The following is a 21,536-nucleotide window of genomic DNA, read 5'->3' as shown; positions in this document are numbered from 1 at the left end:
TTAGTCGTGTCGCTATAGAAAATCAAGTTGCGCGAATTTATTTGCAACAAATTTGCAGACAAATTCATATCTGCACGCCTGGGCTTCTCGCCCTTTGGGGGGGGGAGGGGGGGGTGATTTTTGGAAATTTCACTCGCCGAGAGCGATCGGAGGATTCTTCGGTGCCGACGTTACTCACACGAGGTTCATCTGATATTTGAAAAATATTAATTGCACCGTCGCGTTGCCGTGACATTTAAAAATGGACTTTATGCCGCGACTATCCTCAACTGTCCACCACTTCGAATCTCATAGCGCCCGAACAACGCGAGCACAAGCACCTCGGATGAAAAGCCAGCACCAAGATGGTGGGTCAGTCGACGATAGGCGCGGCCAGACGATGCCGTTGGTTCGTGTTGCGACCAATCAGGGTCGAACGAAGGTCGGTACTACGCCATCCACCACGCTGGAACGGCGCATGCTGAGGAATCACGAATTAAAATACCCTGCTCTATACCCTCGGCAGTCGCCCGTCGACCCGTGCGCCATACGGTCGTCACACGGTGTAGTGGTGCGCAGTGTGTAGTCTCACCGGTTCTCATCATCGTCCCCCCGTCGTCCTCGTCAACGGAGCAAACATCTTCTCCGAGGATAGGACCTCGATTTGCACGAGGGAGGAGAAACGACCCGTGCGTGAAGTGCGTCTGAAGAATTCCGCAAGGTATCCTCTAAGCTGGAGGAATCATCATCGTCCGAGCGGAAGCATTATTGCCAGCAAAAATCATTACCGCTTGTCTCCCGCGAACTTGCGCTGACGAAGACTCGCTGAGTTGAAGACCTGTCTGATCAATCCCTACGTGACACGTGTAGTGCTGACTTAACGTTCCGCGACGGTCTCACAGGACGGTCCTCGAAATCGCTACGGACAAGTTTGCTGGCTTATCCGTCTGTCAGACAGTTCGGATCAGTGCGCGTTCATTGAGAACACCTGCGAGATCTCGATAACCCGATGTTCAAAGCGCGAAGGGTCGATGGAGGATTGTGATGCAGTTATCCTTACTCGCCGTGCTACTCCGTGGTAACATTCTCTGCACAGTGTGAGAGCGACCCCGCAAGTATCACGCCTCATCTTTGTGAATTCGCGCCGTAATGACCAGCAGTGTGCTCCTGCGGGCCGAGAGACTCGAGGAAGGCTCAACCGCACTCACAAAGTGCACTCCTTTGCGAAACGTGCGATCGCCATGAAGAGATTGTGATTAGTGCCAAAGTACATCGGTGTACACGTCGAATGCAAGTATGCTCCGATCACGATTGCTGCACGACGAGGTGACTGCAAACGCGCGGGAATCGCTGCCGATGGAACGTTGAAGTAACCACCGTCTTCGCTCCAACTGTCGTGCCGATTGAAAAAGACTAGATAACTTCTAATGATGTAGCAACACTAATAATCAAGCAAGCCATATTCAGCATCCTGATGAACGGAACTTACTCATCGCACACCGCAGAAGAACAAATTTGCCACAGCTGTCGCAGACTTAAGACTCCACGCGGAATGAGACCAAATGGAGGAATTATATCATAAAACGGCCGATGAGAAACACATCCCCGCTGACGTGGCGCGTTTCAACGTGAGCCGAGTAGCTTACCCGGCAGCTTGATCCCCCCGATGCCGACGATCCGAGCATTGTCGTAGCGCATACGAACCTCGCTCGGGCCCCCTTCGACACGCTAGATCCGAAATAAATCATCCGAGTCGTTTCTCTCAAGGTGCTCTCGAAAGCGGAATTCCAAGAGGGAGAGGGAGGGAGCAACCCGAACTCGCTTTCCCGATTTCGCGACGCCCTGAGCCGTGAGAGAGCGGATTATGCCTCGCACGTAGTAGCTCGTCGGCTCGCGATCGGTCCGGCTCGATTTTCGGCACCAGTCAGTCGGATCCAGCCAGGCCCGGGTGGTCATGGACGCGAGCGTGGAGGAGACCGAGCTGGACGTCGGCTCGGCGAGCGACGAGCTGGAGTCGTCGGTGGCGGAGTCGAGGCACACGCGACGCCCGACGCCGCGATCCTTCACGATCGAGAGCCTGATCGGGGGTGCACGCGAGGTCCACGACACCGGCGGCAGCGGCGTCGCGAGGGATGACCGGACCAACGGCAGCGAGGAGGAGGACCACCGGGATCGGGAGTACCAGCTCTATCAGAGGCACTACTTGGCGACCGCCGCCGCGAGCACGCTGCCATCGGGTGAGTATTCCTTTTATCCTTTCTTCATTCGGGATGATCGAGACCAGCAATGGTCGCCGCACCGTCGAGTCTCTACCTGAGGAAAAATATAGTCCTACCTAAAAATAAGTCGTAAATAAGGCTGTGAGTAAAAAATAAGGCTGTAAGTTCCGCAAACATCTCTTCTGGAAATGTTCGAAATTGGGGGCGGTGGGACGCGTGTTTCAAGGTGTTTCCTGAAGGTGTGCGCTAGACGCGGCCTGTATTGCAGAGATGTTTCTTTCTTTCTTTAATTGTGTTGTTCGACCCTCGCAAAAATGTAAAAGCCATCGTTGTAGAAACTTGAGCGACTTCTGTGCGAGATTACGAGCCGGGCGTGGATTATTCTCGCTCGCTTTTCGGTCCGTTCCGCCGATTTCATAAAAACCTGATCGACGAGAGATAAAATCGCCAAGACTGCGGCGAATAGATGAAATTGGAGGCGCGCGTGTGCCTCTGATCTCACTTCATTGACCCCTTGCGATAATCGCGCAAGCGCGTTTCGCTCCCCGAATGCATTGAATGATATACTTGACGCGTAACTCAGCGAGACGCCGCGGTGTCTCCGTTCAACGTGTTAATGCCCGAGAACGGTTGAGAATAATTAATCGCGAGGTGGATAACGTAATTCTCGCGGGAATCAGTTTGTCTTTCGGGCGCATCAGCGCAGAGCTTGCAGGCGCCCTGCGCGGCGCGTCTCATTTCGCGCGAACAGCTTGCTTGGATATCCGAGTTGATTCCGACGACACGAGTCTCTCTACGAGCGATAAGTTCGCTTCTGCAACATCGAAGCGGGCGCGGCGCTTTATGAAGGTAACGTCGCGACTGCGGCTCTAAAATACGGCCGCGGCCGTATGAGTACGTAAAAATGAGCGGATCGATAACCGGCGCGAAGAGCGCGTTGCGTTCTCTCACCTCGGTGATGTTTCCGATATTCGACGTTGCCGCTGCGGCACTTAACGCGCTTTTCCTCCGTAAATTAATAAAACGCATCGTCCTCGCGTACGCGCTAAAGAACCCGTCCGCCGAGCCGCAGGCGTCGCGGTGTCCAGGCGAAGCTCCAAAACGTGAAAAGATAGCAGGTGCTGGTGACGTCCCGCGAGCCTATAATCTACGATCACGGGTATGCACGTAATTGAAGCCTTCGCTAGCTGGCCGTCTCTCTTTCTCCTTCGCGCTTCTTATGTGCGGCTTGGTCTAGCGTGACGCAGTTAGGTCGCCAGCCACGTCGTTAAATGCTAGTGCGGGTTACATAAGTACGTAAATTGGAGCCGATTTATGACTGTCATGCAATATACGGAATTGGCACGCACGCCGAAACTTTGCCCGGGACAAAGAGAAAGATTGATACACGTCACGCACTTGGCGGGGAAGAAAAGAACGAGCGAAGTCATGCGCGACGCATCGGTACGCGTTGGGCAGTTGGCTCAGAAGCTCAGTGAAAATGGATGGAGGAAGCTAAAAATTAAAAACCAAATTCAACCGGAGGGAGAGAGAGAGAGAGAGGGGCAAAAGAGCAACGGGAGCGAATCGGATTAACGTGAGACGTGTTCGAGCTGAAGAAAGTAACGTAAGAATAAACGAGCGAGACACGTCGTGCGAGGAGAAGCTGAGTAAACGGAAACGAATCGTCAAATCTAATTCATTCCTGCTGTCTCGCTCATTAGATGTTAATAGCGGGTGTTGGAGACATCGTAAATGAGAAGCCGTTGGTAGAATATTTCATTTGCCGCCTTTCATATCGGGTTAAGCGGGTCTTGCGTTTCTCCGTGAACACGTTCGCTAAAATAGCCGAGGAAAGGGATGACGTGACAGATTTTTAGATGATGGCGAGAGGCGATTCTCGCGCGAATGCAATAGAAAAATTAGCGCATTCAGTCCGCGGTGCTGAAAGCACCTCTGATACCCGCAGCGAGTCAATTTCCGGCTACGATTACTAGCGATCCGTGCAGTCGCCTTAGATGAAACAGTTAATTGCATTGAAATCGGCAACGAGATGGATATCTCGAAACCGAGTGGCTGCTGAGAAACGGTCGACTGCTGAAGAACGGAACGGTTCAATCAGGAGCCAAATCTCGTTTTAGACGCGACCATGTTTAGACCCGCCGATGATTTGTCCCTCGAATCAACTTGTTCACGCACAGCGCAAAACACATATTGCATTCAAGTAAAGGTTACTGATTTCAAGCAAGCTTATGAGTTTATACACCCGCAAAACTATCACACAAATCCGAATTTGCATTCAGCATCAAATACATCTTGTCGCAGCAAGTTTAGTATCTCAGAATCCAGAATATTAAGCGAAACAAAAGTCCAGTTTTTTTCTCGCGAGTATGGAGTGCAAATTTCCATTTGAATTTGATCTTACTTTAATATTCTCGCAAAGAGAACGAAAAATCCCCCGTCCTTTTTCAGCGGAGGAGGAAAGTACGTCGCGAGAGGAAATAGTTAACGGTTATGAGTAGCGGACTCACTTTGTGTCCTCAGCGCAATTGTTCCTCTCAGCGGGTAGAGTGACCATTCTCTCGCGAGCGTGTACAAATGAACAAACGGCCAATGAATAAACGGTACGCCAACCACTTTGCAGGTTTCGGCGTGCCGCTCGGCCTCTACAGCGCCTGGCTGCCGATGCGGATGTACGGCGGTGGCGGTGCATCCGGTGTCCCGATGCTGCCGCCGCAGCATCCGTCCGCCGGCTACCCGGCGCACCCTGAGCTGCACCAGAGCCGATTGAGTCAGCATTCGGCACCGATACCCGGCCACCCGCAGGGCTACTATCCGCTGGACAGTTGCCGTCGCGCTGCGAACCAGCGGGCGCCGAGCAGCTTCACCGACAGCGAGGACGAAGAGGGCAGCGTCGGCTCGCCGGCCTCCCCGGCTCACGACCTCTCCAAGTCGCGGCACGGTGAGTGCCGTTTCTTCACGCTGTTTTTAGGGTTGCAGGCCTAGGGGTGGCGTGTCCGCGAGCTTGATGAGGAACCCGAGCGCCAAGGGACGCTTGACGTTGGGTCATCGTGAGCATCGGTAACCGACCGGTTTCGGGCTCGATAAAACGCCTACGCCCACCGTTACGCCAACCTTTGGTTGGCAGCGGTTGGCTCCAATCGCGTTCACGAAACGAGAGAAATCGGCGGTTCCGACTGCGGAGCATTTATGAATTCCGACGGCGTGTCCTCATCGGTCACGATCGCAGTCGCCACGATCGACCGCAAAGGATCGAGATACACGGTAGTGCGCATAAATTATCGCGCTCCCGTGGCCCGATCTTTTCGTACGTACGTATCGTGTATCGTATGGTTGTATGTGTATCGGTGGACTTGTGAATGTGTTCAGTGCTACGCCGTATCTCGCCGTGTATTCTGACCGAATTTCCAACGTGTCTTTGAGGAAGCGATGTCTCAGTCAGCGTATTAATATTTAATTCTCCGTATTGCTTACCTTCTGTTTTCCTTCTGCCGAAGAAAGATTTCGAGAAGCAAAACAGAGTTAAACAAACGGAGTGTCCTTCCGAGTAGAGCAACAACGCTTGACGAAGGCGAGGAATAATTCTCAAGATCTCCACCGTCTTTATTGACGCGTTCAGCCACGAGACGAGCGGCTGCCTTCCCGTATTTTCGCGAGATTTCTCTCGAAGCTTCAGCTTCGAGGCTTGCCCTCGAGCTTTGCCGAGATAGCTTCTTCAAGAGATGGCAATTCTGGTCCCGAACGCGCCTCCATTCGATCGCCGAAAGTCAAAGAGTACGTGATCGGCGATCACGTATTTCCGAGGGGACGATTCCGACGGTGTACACAAGCGCGCGCATTTATTCGTGGCCGGACACACTTTTTATTGATGTACCGCCGACCGGCGATGATTTCGTATGCGAGACGAAATGGCTTCGGGGAATCTGTCATCGGTCATTTATGACGCACCGCGCCGAACCGGTGCGTCGTCGATCGTCACGGCGCGCCGCGGTGAGGCGCGATCGCGACGTTCCATGAATTCGTCGCGATCCACCTACGTGCGGGCATCGCGTTCTCCTCGCGATACCCGTCGTGGATTACCCACCGATCTTGATCATGCCGAGGTGAATCGGGAGAACGAAAGCACAAGCCAAGTGGATCGGGAGGTTCCGCCGAGCGCAATTTTAAAATGGGTCTTGATTGAATTCGCATTTTAACGATTTTCAGATTCAACCGATACAAATTTAAGGTATCTGGATTCTAAACTTGGATGTAAAATTTGACTGTTATCTGATAGAGGATAATCTAAAGGTATAATAAGTTCTATCACACAGCCACGAATTTCAAAGTCCAATAATTTCAGATTCATTAAAAATGTGACACGTATAAAAGTTTCAAAAGATCCACTGAAATATTAACTGGAAATAAAATTGAAGTTCCCCTAAGAAAATCAGATCAAACTTTGTATTAAACATTGAACAATTGAAACAATGAATATTTGATTGCGATGAAACGATGCGAGTTTAAGATGGAACAATATGGCAAACAATTTATTTGCCTCTATATACAAGTTTTGGAACAGAGTATAACGTTAAATGTCGCTTCACAATTTAAAATAGCCCCACAATTTAAATCGATGAGACGCAGGCATGTACCGAGCGCACTTGATGCATAATAATTCACGTAGCGATTGTTAAGTAACGGAAGTAGGCAAGTTGGCACGTAAGAAATCGAATTGACAGTTAACACGGTGTTTAGCGCACTCGCGTATGCGTTGCGCATGCTATTTCCGCATGAGATCGGTTTTATTCTCGATCGGCGGTGAATTTTTATACAGTCTACGGACGAGCAGTTATTTTAATGCGATCGTTGGTCGAGACGATGCGTCATAAATACGCAACGATACAGCTAAGAAGATTCTATCGATTGTCGCGGCTATTACCAAGTGACGGGAAATTAAAAATAATTCCTCCTCGTAACGTTCGGCACCTTTGAACTTTTCGACTCCGCTGATTCCGTATTTGGGAAGACCGGCAATTTCTGCATCGTCTGCGCGTTTACGAAAATAGCTCCAATGTATCAAAGAGCTGATATTCTTTTCTCATAACTTTGATAATTTTGATAAAATTATACAACAACAGTTGTTCTAAATTGAGGAGTTCTAGATATACCTTGTGAGGATACAAAAGTTCGAGCAAGACTATGACTTTTTTCATAAAATGGAAACTCGATATGTGTTTGAAAAATATATTAAAAATCTGTGAAATCTCTGCTTATATATAAATGACACGCAAATTTGATGTGTAATTAAATTGGGTCAAAGTGGTCACTAATTGAAAGTAACGAGTAAATTTCTGATGACTAAATTTCCGCTATCGTCTTATGAGTACTTCATGAGATACTTCGATTAATCATTCGCGAGTTTATCAAGAGTGTGCATCTGCGGCTTTGAAAGCGGTTGCCGAAGAGTACAGGAATATCGGATCCGCGAGAGAACATCGCGCATAGATATATCGGAGACTGGATTAGATCCGGAGAACGGATAAGTACTCCGAAATGAGAGCGAGTCTCGCGATATTCACCGGCGAATTATTAATCGCTGTCCCAGATGCGACACCGCGGAAAGTGTGTTAACGGCGTTTTCATCATGAGAACATGAAAACCGGCTGCATGAATCGGGGATGAAGAAGAGTTGAGCGGAGCTTTTGACTGCCTATGCAACATTTAAGGTTTCATTCACGGCGACGCGCAGGCGACCCGACTCCGCCGTCGCTGTGAGAAATTCAAACGATGAACGATCGTTCATACCGTTTCATCTCACACGTCGGGAATAACGTGTTTGCCGCGATCGATTGAGCGACGCTTTTTCGACGTGAACGACTAATTAAACGGCGAAATAAGGCAAAATGACACTCGCATAAATGTAGGTTGCGCAGAGGATTTCTTTGCGAACCATTTACAAGGATAAAACGGAAGGCGGATTTTTTTCGCATTAAGCGAAAATTGACGAGCCGTCCGTTTCGTCCAGTTATTTTCACGTTTCTAACGATTACTTCGTCTCGCCGCACGAGTGGTGCTATGGTAACATGGAAATTAATTTCTTCTCTCTTCCCAGCTGTCTCTTTCTTCCTTGATGAGTTGATTTGATTCACAGCGCGCGCGCGATTAAAGCGTCACCAAATATTTTCACTTACACACGGGCGCATCAACTCGAAATACTTGGTTGTTATTCCCGGAGAAACAGGACCGATTCCGAATTCGCGTGAATAACGCTTCCATCCGCGAAGCGTATAATTAAACTAATTTTAAAGTAATCGCGCGCCATGTGATCGTTTATTTCCACGTCGCATTCAAATCCAATTTGACGACATTCAAACAGCACATCGTGGTAGGATAACCATCATATGCCACTTGAATTTTAATCGCGAGCGCCGATTCTGCTCCGCGGGAAGCCGATTAGCGTATCGCGCGCATCGCAGACGAGCGGAAGAATCACATTTCGATTTGGCGTGCGAGACGAAAGGTCCTTTTAGATCGTGCCATTCGTCATTCATAGCCATCGGGACGACGACCGAGCTCGCGGTGATTATATGAAGGACCGGCTTCTCGCGGGCAAGTAACGTGTAACAAAGTGCCTGTCGTGTCACCGTGAATGGGAGCCGCCAATTCTGCAGCGGCATCGCCGCTGACGCGACGTTCAGCATCATGCGATATTTATAAGTCCGGCATTGCAGAATTAACGATATAACCGGTATAACTCGGTCTATAAATTGCAGGCGACTCGACGATTCGGCAATTAGCCGTGGCCGTTGATTACGATGGACAGCGGTTAAAGAGGAAAATCGAGTCTGATCAACGTTACACGATTAGATGGGATAATTAGATGGGATCTTCGAATAATAAAGTATCTTCAATCCCGTAGTTACATTTCTCATAATAATATCTTGGTTAAGATAAGAGTGAGTGACGAAAATCTCCTCAAGTGCCCTTATTAGCTTTCGTTGCTCATTGCTTATTTACTGTTCAACCGAAGATTTTTGTGGATAATTAATTTTGAATTATATTAATTGCAAGCTTCTCAAATAGAAGGAAAAGGGAAAAAGAAGAGAGAGATACAAAAGGAGAGATATCATTACGACAATGGCAGCATAAATTTCGGATTGAGGAGGTTCCACAATCCGTCGGATAATATTATTAATTTTCCACCTGATATTCTCAATTCAATATCTTATCGTGAATGTCTGGTTAAGTATACGAATTAATAATAGAATTTAGAGGAAACAAGAGGGAGGGCGAGGGAGAAAGAGAAAGAGAAAGAAAGAGAGAGAGAGAGAGAGAGAGAGAGAGAGAGAGAGAGAAATAGAGGGGCGACGGTTGAACCAGCGTTTCGCTATATCGATCGTTGCAGTGCTCGGCAACGTCATCGTGCGGCGAACTGGCAGGGCGACCGTTAATAAGCTCGATTGAAATTTCATGTCGCATACCCAAAAATATACTCACGAAGTCATACGCGAACGGCCGAACGCGAGCGGTGAACGAGCGCTTCCTCCGACCCGATCCCGATAATTGCTTCCGGCGATCGATCGCGCTGGGCGCTATATCGGGCCGCGATCGAGCAAATTATTCTCGAACGAGGTCGCGAATCTCTCTTTCTTTTTCTTTCTCCCTCTCTTCCTCCTCTTTTTTCTTTCGCCCGACTCGTTAAACGCTTAATAAGCCGGACATATTTCTTAAACGATTGGAGACACACGTGGAGATCGAGGCCCCGGCAGGAACAGCCTCGTCGTTAAGTTGCAAAAATAGCGAAGATAAAGGTGCTGGTTGAGACATTAGTTAAAAATACACTGAGAGAGAAGTATATGATATTTGGAACTATAATGATATAGTAACTAAATTATAGTCCGAAATATCATATTTATAGTGAGTATTATCATAATGTCGGTAATAATTACGATATAGGCATAGTATAACCAACCATATAATATTTTTACTAAGAATTATAGTAAGTTAAACTAAAATTATTGTATGGATACAAAGCCATAAAATGGTAGGTAAAGTAACTCTTTTATACAGTCAATATTACCAGAATATTTGCTAAATGATGACAGATGTGTAACTATATGAATATTAAATCTCACTATATTTGTGAATGAGAAATTACCATATATGTGGTAGAAGTAACTAAACAATTATTTAAGACAATCATTGACTATATATTTGTGTTTATTCTACTATATTTTGCAGGTTCCACCAACTATAAAAATATGGTTGACGCCAAAATGAACTATAAAATATAGTGAAATTATAGTTAATTCAACTATATTTTTCTATCAGTGTATATAAAAACGCGCACGTGTTTGTATATATACATAGAAGGAGAGATGTGGGGCGTGGGTATATATATATCTATATTTGTGTGACATTATGGAGCGTGCCATATATATTCTTCGCGCGCTTATCACGACGCGAAAATTGCCACAACGACGGGGAATCACGGCTTACGTGAAATCCGCGATGGAAATACGACGGAGTCGTGATTATAGCCGAATCCGCGAGTCACTGCGCTCAGCGAAGGCCACCACGGTGCATAAATCTCCCCTCGCCGCCCCTCGTCGATACATCGCGCAATCGAACGAGGACACCCGAACCCCTGGGCTTTTTTTCTTCTTCTTCGCTTTTCCCGCACTTTCCCCGTTCGGCGAATTTTCGTTATTCATTGCCCGAGTGCGGAGAGCCTGCGGCGCGTCCGACACGATATGGGAGGATCGTATCCTGCTCTTGTGAAGGACCGCGCCGTACTTGTCGAGGACAGAAGAAGAAAAAAAGAAAAAGAAGCGGTGCGCCCCATCGTAACAACGCCGGCGATATCGAGATTGGCGCGATTTCGTCGATCGATCGCGGCTTGTAACAACGCAACGAGAGTGCATTTTAATGCCGTCCGGCGCGTTCTCAGCCGGCAAATTTCGCCGCTGATGCTGCGAAAAATTACTCGAACGCGTTCTTTCGCTCATTATCGCCACTGATAATTACGCCCGTCCGTCTGATTGCGCGGACAAACGCGACGGACAAACGATCGTGCAGGGAGGAAACAGCGCGGCTGAGTGGACGGACGAGAATTAATCGGACAGGGACGACCGATGAATCGGCGATGAGGATCCTTAAATGATTGGATTTCCGGCGGCCTCGCCATTGGCGAGTATTAATAATTGGCGCCGGCCGGCGATTGAATAAGATGTGAGCTCCGCTGATCTATGCCGCTATTTCCGGTAGCTCTCATTATACGCGATGAATTGATGGTATTTTAATATCACATCCGACACGTAGACACTAAGAGCTTTTCTTAGGACAAAATCAATAAAGATGTCGCGACCTAATTAATCTGTTGCTTGTCGCGTAATTGGCAGGTAAATTCGCGACCGAAGCAATCGATAGGCAAATTGCCCCGATTATTGCTGATGGCGTAGCATTCCGTATCGGGGGTGCATAATTTTATATAAACCGCTATACCTCTCTTACTCGCTAGGTAACGTTTACGCAGGTCTTAACTTATTACGCTGAAAATTGCCTTCCATTCGCAGCAATTCAGTTCCGTCGCTCCGCGATAGTGCCGTGCCATTTGTGACTTTAGTCATATCAGTACTCAACTAACGCAAAGGTACATTTGTAGCATTATATTTATATATCGAGTTATATAGTATCATATAAAAGATTCATCGATAAAAATTAATTGACATGAAACATCGATTTATATGAGATCGACCGGAGCGAAACTCCGGAAGTCGAAACTTGACATCCCGAGGCAAAAATCATTAAATGCGATACATGCTCAATTCCATTGTTCTTTTCTATTTGCGAATGCTCCGCGTCATATTTTCAATGCTCCAAGTCATAATCAGCTCATAAGTTGCTCAGTCAGACGTGTCATCCAAGTACTCCTTGTCATATTTTGTAGCATTATGTCATACAAGAGCTCTTTCGCGGAAAAAGAGATGAATGCTCTAAATGTTACCTTAGTTATAAATGCTCAAAATGCTCCTCGTTAAAAAGATTAATAAAGAATTAATATTTTATTTAAGATTTTGTATTTTACATTTTATTTGGTTTCAGTTTTACAAATTAAATTTTAATTTATATTTCTTTTGTAGATTCTACATAGATACGTACATACATACATACATATATACATACATACATATATACATTCAGACCGCAGTACAAGTGATTTACTTCCACAGCAGCAGAGTTCCTCACGTGACCAACCACTTCAACTCGACTCAATTCCTTCATTATCAGCGTCTCAGAATAATACACCGATTACAGAACATTTTACATCTACACCTCAACCTCTTCCCATTCTCACACCGTCATCAGTATCTTGGAATCAAAGTGACCAGCTAACTCCAACAAATTTAAATTTTCAGACACAACCACTCCCATACCACAACTCAAATTTGATTTCTTTTTCAAAAGTCCCTTTGGGACCATCTCAGATGTCATTCGATAATCCATAATTTAAAAACTTTATTGCTCAATGTTTCAGAGAATTTACACAGCAATCATCGGTTTTCAATAATTATGAACAATCATCATTTATGTCTATTTCTCAAATTTCGAATCCAGAATTGAACATAAATTATATTGAAAAAGAGAATCAAAACACATATCGCACTATGTAATAAAATTTGTTCTTATTATAAAATATTTTATAATAAATAAATTTATCATTTAAAAACTTCAACTGAGCAATTCATTATTACACACAATAAATCTTTTTCGTTCTCGAGGAGGGAAGGCTAGAAAATATAGTCGAGTTTAATATTTTTGCTTATGTTATCTATTCTATTGAGTAGGAACTACCACATTTATCAAATATTAAAAAAAATTTTAATTAATTATTACTATTTCCTTTTTGTAAATGTGGTATCTCTAGCTTCAATAGAACAGCATGTAAGTAAAAATATAAACTTGGCTGTATTTTTCTGGCTCTTCTCCTCCTCGGGAACGAAATGTGCGATACCAAAATTTTGAGCACAAGGAGCATTTGTAACTTTTATCACCAGCAGCATATGGAGCACATAGAGCACGTGGAGCATGAAATTTTGGACAAGAAAGTAGAATTTTGAGCACTCATAAGTGCTCTAAAGTTGTATTTGTTCAAAAAGCAGCTTTTGGAGCACTGGCTTTTCTAATATATTATGAAATGAAGGAATGCTACAAATGCTACGCCTATCTTTTGAGCGATCTTTTGTATGACATAGGTTTTTGCCTCGGGATGCATCGAGAAAAAAAGTACCTGGTATATTTTTATTTTAGATAGACAGATAGACGTGTCACATACGTGGAAATGGCGCGTAAATATTTATAATGATTCGCCAAAGTTCGCGATCTTACATAAGCGGAAAAATGCCATGCTAAATACACGGTTAATAATAAATAGCTTCGGCATGTAGCGCGCGCGAGTGTACATCGCAAGTTCCCGCTACAGTTTCGTCTCGCGACTCCGAAGGTTCCTTTTTCTTCGACCTTTGCGTAAAACCTCCTCGTCAGTGAACGCACAGTGACGCTTACGTAATCCCGCATACTCGTCACCCCATCACTTTCGCGGCCGCCTTCACCTATTCGCTCTGAGTGTCGAATTGATGTGGTTCAAAGCGAGCGAGACTGTCGATTCCAATGTCGTGTTTGAGTTTCGGCTTATAGCCTCGCTCCAATAACTCTATTCGCCAGACAGATAGTATAGTTTAAAAGCCCCGCGCTCTGGTAGAGCAGCTCGCGCTAAACGAGGATATAACGACGTTGTTCCTGCATTCGCGGATCATCGATCTGCACGCTCGATTCCGCCGCGAAGTGTAAAGACAGGGGACAACGCCCGTGTACGCTCACGGAAGTGTTTCGCTCCTTCTCCCTCCCCTTCTCTCCTCCTCTCTCTCTCTCTCTCTCTCTTTCTCTCTCTCGCCTAATCGAAATCCGCTAAATAAGTCATCGGAGTTGGAGAGTGCATCAAACCGGCGTAATGGAAAGTTGCGCACTGGCCGGCCGGCCGATCGGCCGATCGGTCGGTCGGTCCGCCAACTTCGGGATAAGAAAGACATGAATCGCGGCCGATGAATAAGTCAGACTGTGACCATAGCCGAGTTGACCGTTGACAACGAACTTTAGCAGGAAATAATGCACCCGCAAATAATGATCGTCGGCTCCGCGGCAATCATGCGACCCGACCACGTTGCGCTTGGGAAAAGTTGTGCGAATCACGCACTCTAGAGAATCCAGCGGAGAAGAGAGAGAGAGAGAGAGAGAGAGAGAGGGGGGGGGGGGGAGAGAGAGAGAGAGAGAGAGAGAGAGAGAGAGAGAGAGAGAGAGAGAGAGAGAGAGAGAGAGAGAGAGAGCGGAACTTGTGACTATTTATATTTATACGGAATAGTCGCTGGAAATGCTAAGCCCGTATAGATTTTAATTCGTCTCAATTTATCCGACCTGCCGGAAGCAGCTGCGGCAGAAGGAAATAGGAAAGACTGAGAACGTGACTTTATACTTTTGTGCACAAAATTTCCGTGTATATCCAACTTTTGGCCGCAATTGTCGACAAGTTGCAAGTTGATATCGAAATGCTTCCAGGTGCATCGTTTTTAAATATATCTGTGAGAGAAAGACAATGAATGAAATATTTAGTCGATCCGCGAGTGGCATTATGCAAAACAACTCACTCGATTAGTTTTATATCGAGTTTCCCTCGAGAGACGTGTTGCCGATTTCTCGTGAAAAGCAGAACTCCGTATCGCGCTTGGAAGTTTTCTAATTGCCCGCGACGTCCCACTTGACGTCCAGTCTTTCGCAATCGTCTCGCGTTTCTCTTTTATGTATATTCGTTGTCGCGAATATATCCGTTCGGTCGATGGTCGAAACGTTTATCAGCCGAGCGCGAACCGTATAACCGCGTGCGGTACTATATAACGGTGCGGGCGCGCGCGTAGGAATAATTTTCAATAAATAATGACCCCGGCGGAGTCATCAAACTCCGCGGTAACTTTTTCTTTCGTCTGTTTCGTATCCCGGTGCATATTGCATGCCGCGCTCGGCCGCCTCGCGGATGAAGGAAGGAAAGAAAAAAAGAACGCGGCACGGGAAATTACGGACGGGGAAACGTCGCCGACGATCGAAGAACGCAACTTTTATGAAGGAACGAGCAATCTGCCCCGCATATTAAATAGCTGGCAGGCTATAGATACTGGCGATAGTCTCGGTAGCGATAAACCCCCTTGATGACTTAATGTCGCGGGAGTTTGTCGTCGATGTTAAACCCTTTTCCGAGCCGGAATTATTTTGCCTCGCGGGACTATTTTTAATCGGCCAGACGCGCGCTCGATAATTCTATTTAGAAGCAGTACCAGTATATGTACAATCGTCGCGGTGCTTAATCAGTAGTCTGCTCTTAATTATTCAGCCATTGGGTCGATTTGGAGGTGTAATTGCTCGGCGAACAAACGTGGGCAATATTTCGCTCGCGCTTACGTTCGCAGTGATCGGCCGAGATCTGTCGCAGCCGCGGAACCGAGACGAAACGCTTGCCTATGACGCGCCATTTTGCTACAAATAGTGCTTCATAATGTCACGGAGATGTTACTTCTTAATCGATATCGGCTACCGAAGTGTTACTGAATTTTGTAACTTTGAATTATTGAGCAAGTTATATTTAACGTTTCAATCTCACGAGTCTTTCATCGGATCGTTAAGATTCCTCCCATAAATATTTCCTTGGTTGGCATAAATCCAACTTTCTTTAGATTCTCCCCGATATCGCTAATTATAACGCTTAAATGTTCAGCACTTGCAGACCCGATACTTAATCATCATTTATTTACGGCAAATTTACGAAATATCTCACACGTGTGCCACCAAAGTTGTTACAATTGTCTGAATAAAAACTGAACCTCATGAGTGTCCAACGTAAGGTAGAACGTTTGCGTGGTTTAACATCGCTACCAGCCAGAATAGTATCAGATTTCTGTTTTCTCAAGACTTTTACAAAATGACGTAATCCCAATTTCGAGACCCGCTACCTGATTTCAAAATTCTAGTGGTGGTGCAACATAAATCACATCCACATCATCTACATTTTGAAGAAGCAGTCAGTAACAAGTCAGCAACGGGCTAAAAAAGTTATCTAGCCTCTGCTGGCTGACTGCGAGCTTCAAGTATATTCTAAAATTCCCACCCCACACGAAGAGAGCATCCTCTCCGACTGGCGCGCTTCATTCACGTGTTCCAGGCTCCGAGAACGGCCGAGCGTCGGCTGAGAGCGACGACGAGGGCGGCGGGGCTGCGGGCTCCAGCGAAGGTCACGACGTCTCCGATGGCCCGGTCAGCGGCGTCGGCAGCGTCGCTACTAGTCCCAACGGTGGCACCTCGGAGAACGGCCAGAGCTCGTCGGGGTCGAGCACGGGCGGCAACAAGGCCCGCCGACGGCGCACCGCCTTCACCTCGGAACAGCTGTTGGAGTTGGAGCGCGAGTTCCACGCGAAGAAGTACCTGAGCCTGACGGAGCGCTCGCACATAGCGCACGCGTTGAAACTGTCGGAAGTCCAGGTCAGTCCTTACACGATTCGCCCGCGATCAGTTTTCACCCCCGCGATGAGCCACGTATTTCAGCATGTACGAGGTTTGATCCGAAAGTAACGAGAATTTTTTATTCTCTCGGAAAATGTTTATTTAATCTTCAATGTTCATCCCATCTCCTTCAAAGTAGTCCCCCTGTGATATTATATACACTTGTGCCAACGTAGTTTCCAGTTTGAGAAACACTGGTGGAACGTCTCTTTAGGTGTCGTCTTGAGCGTATCTGCGACTTCGCCTTTGTCTCATCTGTTGTTGATAAACGTTGTCCTTTGAGCGTCCTTTTGAGTTTGAGAAAATGACACAGAAAAAGACACAGGGTGCCATGCCTGGGGAATAAGGTGGTTGCGGCATCACAACGGTGTTGTGCTTCGCCAAGAACTGTTGGATAAGCAAAGCGTATGGTATGCTCACTGATTCCGACATTTCGCCACACAAAAAGTCGCCTGACACACTGAAGTACGTCTTGCTCGTTCGCTCGCCAAACACAAACCAAGCGTCGCAGCTGCCTGAAAATTGACACGTATGTTACTGCGGTAGTGCTACCAACACACAAAAAAGAATCAACTGAATAGACAAGATACAGCGCGCGCAATTTCAAAATTCTCGTTACTTTTTGATCGAACCTCGTATGCCAGTACAAAACTGTCGGCTAACCTCGTAGCTAACTTTGAATCAGACTTTGAATCAAGTTGTCTCCTCGCGCGTACAAACACGGGCGATAGTCGAGGGTGAGCGAGAGGGGGGAGAGAGAGGGCGCAGACAAGTAGCTCGTGTTCACTATCCCCGCGCGCACGTTCGTAGCTCCGAATTGACTGGCGCAATTGTGTGGTGCGCAGGTGAAGATTTGGTTCCAGAACCGGCGCGCCAAGTGGAAGCGGGTGAAGGCCGGGCTTAGCGGCGGCGGCGTCGGCGTCGGCTCAGCGGCGGCGGCGGCGGCGGCGGCGGCGATGACGCCCTCCGGTGCCTCTGGCCGCCACAACGGTGCCACGGGACAACACACCGGCTCTGGTACCAGGATCGTAGTGCCGATTCCGGTGCACGTGAGTCGCTTGGCGGTTCGGTCGCACCATCACCACCTGGAGAAGTGCGCGAGGGCGCCGCGTGCGAGACCGGCGCCGCCCACGGGCGACGGTGGGCCCGCGGGGACGGCTGCGTCGTCGATGTTGGGCGACGCTTTGGGACTGGTGAACTCGTCGATGAACTTGACAGGTCAGGTGCAGCCACCCTTGGGCGCCGGTATGGGGGTGGAGATTGGCGTCGGGGGCGGCCTGAGGGCCTTCGCAGTGCCAGCGCACCGGGCCGGTCTCGGGTCCTCCGGGAGGTAGTGAACGTCGTGGACGATGAACAGCCGGTACGGATGTGGGATGTGAGAGGAAAGGATAGAGGTAGATTCATCGGTGGTAGGATGCGCGGCAAGATGGAGAGACGGATCGATCGCGCGGGACACGCGAGAGTGGGTATAGGTGGGAAACGCTCTTCTGCACCACGTGACATTTCGCAGGCCGCGTTCAGTGTCAACCTTGATGAATGTGGAATATCGCGAGGAGAGACGAAAGCGGGGCGAGTCTCTTGTCCTTTTCTTCCGGTTCGTCCCTTGATTCAAAATGCGGAAGCAGAATTCGTTGATTTATTCGCGTTCGCCGGAAGAAAGATCTCAGCTCGGGCGGTCGCATAGAAAGCAAACGAGCACTCGAGGAACGACAATTCCGTTGCCGCGACCGAGAACGTTCGTTTGTTCAAATACTCATCTGTCGCGGTTAAAACTCGGTCGAGGCAAACTGAGGACGATCGACTGGTTAAGAGGAACCTTCTGCAGGAACCTCCCGACGGTTTGCCGACAACCAAGTCGTGTTCTCTATTCGTCTCAGACAACGCAAAATTTACACAGCTACACCAATCGGGATCGTTTTTTCTCACGTGCATCATTCCGGTCTCATCGAGCGTGGAGACTGATAATTTTCCGAGTTTTCGCGAGAACTTCGCTTGTTGACCTCTCCTTCGTGATAACCGATCGAACGGTTCTTTGCTTCGAAAATAGCAGAGAATTTTCGCCTTGTCTATTTCGACTGCCGTGCACTTTCCAGTGAATTATTTCGAGATCTACAAGGCTCCTAGTCCCTTCTCGGTCGTTCCCGATCGTTTCTGTCGCCGCGTCGATCACAATCTGTGCGGAGAGTACAGTCGAGAAGTCAGCGGCTCAGCCGCGTTTCCGAGCGCTCGATCCTCGATCCCGACGCGGGAGTGCCGATCTCGCGCATTGCCGATCTGGCGCATTGTAAATAACGTGGATCTTAACAGTTTGTACATACACGCACACGCACACGCACACGCGCGCACACACACACACACACACACACACACACACACACACACACACACACACACAGCGCAGATAGCGTATACGTCGCATAAACACCGTAGAGCTCGTACCTGTAGATAGTTTACATTAAGCAGTGGGTTTCAGCCCGGCGAGCAACGTGGCGGCGATATCGCGTATCGATCAACCGTGCGATCATCGCAGCTGCATTACAACGGCGAAACGCTGCAACGAGGCGGAAGCGCACAAAATGTCGGGCTATAGACTTGCATACGTTGTAATATCGTGTCGGCAATAAAACGTGCGACTGTAATCCGAAATATCGTTCGCCTCTCATGTCCACCTATGTCCACCTTTACGACACTATCGAGATCACCACGACGCGCAATGCAAAGCTATACTTAGCTTAGTCTTCGGTGCATCCGGACAGAATTTATGCACGCCGTGCAAAGATCAAAGGCACCGGTCGAGCGCGCGCGCGCGCGCGTGCGCGCGATCGATCGAATCGAGAAAGACGAAACTTCGGAAATGTAAATCAGAGCTCTCCTCTCACTGTTCAATTCCAGGAAGTCCATTTATTCTGCGAGATTTATTTGTCTCACTTACCGGGCGACGGGCTGTAAGACCAAGCTTCAAATGTCGAGTGTTACCTGCTGGCGATCATTCGCACGCTCCCACACTAGGAAAAAAAATTTAGTATCTCTAACAAAACTGTTTAGTTGAGGCATTTTTTAATAGCGACCAAATATCTTGTTTTATGTAACAAAATATTTAGTTGTCCCAACTAAACATATCTTTCTGCTTTGTTCTCTGGACCAAATGATTTTGTTCTTAGACTTTATATATAAAAATTAAGTATTCTAGTTATTTTATCTAAAAAAATTACACAATAACGAAATATTATTTTACACAAACTAAAATAATGCCCCGTGGATACTATTTTGTGCTTTCAGTGCACTAAAATTTAGATTTTATATATTAAAAAAAAATTACAGTATTCTTAACAAAATTCATATAGTTAAAGCTCTTCGGTTGCTATGACAAAAGTATTACGTTATACGAACAAACCGTAATCAAACAAGATATTTGTTTACAGGAACTAAACAGTTTTGTCGGGCATATTTTAACCAAATTATTTTGTTGTTACAACAAAATTTTCGTTCACGCAACAATACATTTTTCCCAGTGCAGCGTCGACTTTCCAGCTTGAGAGCCGAGATATGGCTAATCGCCGGCTTGTTTTGACAATTTCGCTGCGGTGCGCTCGAGGGACCTCGGCCAGAGTCGGGTCGTTTCAGTCCGTCGGGTGCTCCCACGGGATCACCTCGGCGGACTGCGCATTTTCGCAGGCGCGTGCGGGCTGGGCCCGCTGGGTGAAAGGGATCCACGGCCGAAATCGGGGCCCCCTTGGCTTACCTCGTAGGCGTGACCCCATATGCTGGCTTCGGGCTTCGCTGCAACTGTAGGACGATGCACGATGCAAAGCGCGCCGATGTGTCAGCCGGCTAATTCGATTTAGCCTACTCTCTTTCAGTCGGGAGCAGCCGTGAACTCTCGAGACACACGAGACCGCGTCGGGTACGCGCGAACGTATCGCGCTTGCCTCGCTTGCCGAGGTATAATCGATGAGACAGGTGACTCCGTTGATCTTAGGTAAGTGAGAGAAGTGAGGTCGGAGAGAGATCTCGAGTCGATTCGACAACTTTGCACGATGCGATTTTAAAGCGCGATACGAATGCTCCCCACCCCCCTCCCCCGAACGTAGCGGCAATCATCGCGCGGTTATTTCTTCCGTGCATACTTGTATGTCCTCCTTCATTATTCTCCAGTAATTAATTGATTAATTTGCTTGCAGAATCGCGGCGGCTATATCGGTTGAAATTACAGTCGAGGAGAATCTCGCGTCTCACCTTCTCATTTTCATACTTTATGAAGGATACGTTTATCTTTAGATTTCCGATATACTGGCCAATGATTGGAAGGAGAATCTACGTGTATCGAAATTTAGCCCGGCGATTTCTTTTCATTAACGTCAGTATGCGCGATTAGTCTGCTGTTTGTTTTGTATCCTTTGAGATACCAAAGATATATCAATGGCTAAAACTAAAGGTAATCTGAGTCAAGCCCAAAATGACGCAGTACTAAACCGGTCTCTCGTCAATAATATAGAATTAGAATCTGGATATCATAACGTGCGATATCAAATCGATGCGATAACAGAGCAACGAAATGGTCAAGCGGACGCGACGCAAAATTGATCGGCGGGCCTCCGACGAGAGAACGTTAACAAGGAGCGGAAGGAAGCGTGGCTGCGAGACGATGGAAGGAAACGAGAGGTCGACTGGGTCCAAGCAAAGGGGGATCGAAGGAGGCTCAAAGGGGCGAGAGAAGGAGGGGGGTCGGCAACGAGACGACAGGACGGCAAAGGG

The 21,536-nt window shown here is 47.5% G+C and overlaps 1 protein-coding gene across 1 annotated transcript; it reads left to right on the top strand.

Annotated features, from left to right (window-relative positions):
• Positions 1–512: 512 nt before the first annotated feature.
• Positions 513–19,111, top strand: unpg (homeobox protein unplugged). The gene is made up of 4 exons (XM_011155647.3): positions 513–2,216; positions 4,822–5,139; positions 16,444–16,760; positions 17,627–19,111. The coding sequence occupies exons 1-4, from the start codon at positions 1,934–1,936 to the stop codon at positions 18,113–18,115; spliced, it is 1,407 nt and encodes a 468-aa protein (XP_011153949.2). The 5' UTR covers positions 513–1,933; the 3' UTR covers positions 18,116–19,111.
• The last annotated feature ends 2,425 nt before the right edge of the window (positions 19,112–21,536 follow it).

The sequence above is a fragment of the Harpegnathos saltator genome, unplaced genomic scaffold (genome assembly GCF_003227715.2).
Source record: "Harpegnathos saltator strain DR-91 unplaced genomic scaffold, Hsal_v8.6 scaffold255, whole genome shotgun sequence".
NCBI lineage: Eukaryota > Metazoa > Arthropoda > Insecta > Hymenoptera > Formicidae > Harpegnathos > Harpegnathos saltator.
The sequence above is the reverse complement of the archived record's forward strand: the minus strand, read 5'-3'. Positions and strand labels throughout refer to the sequence as shown.

Excerpts from the sequence above, each read along its gene's own strand:
- unpg (XM_011155647.3), top strand. The coding sequence starts at position 1,934 with ATGGACGCGAGCGTGGAGGAGACCGAGCTGGACGTCGGCTCGGCGAGC. Across the intron at positions 5,140-16,443 it reads CCTCTCCAAGTCGCGGCACG|GCTCCGAGAACGGCCGAGCG; the intron begins GTGAGTGCCGTT and ends CACGTGTTCCAG. Across the intron at positions 16,761-17,626 it reads TGAAACTGTCGGAAGTCCAG|GTGAAGATTTGGTTCCAGAA; the intron begins GTCAGTCCTTAC and ends TGTGGTGCGCAG.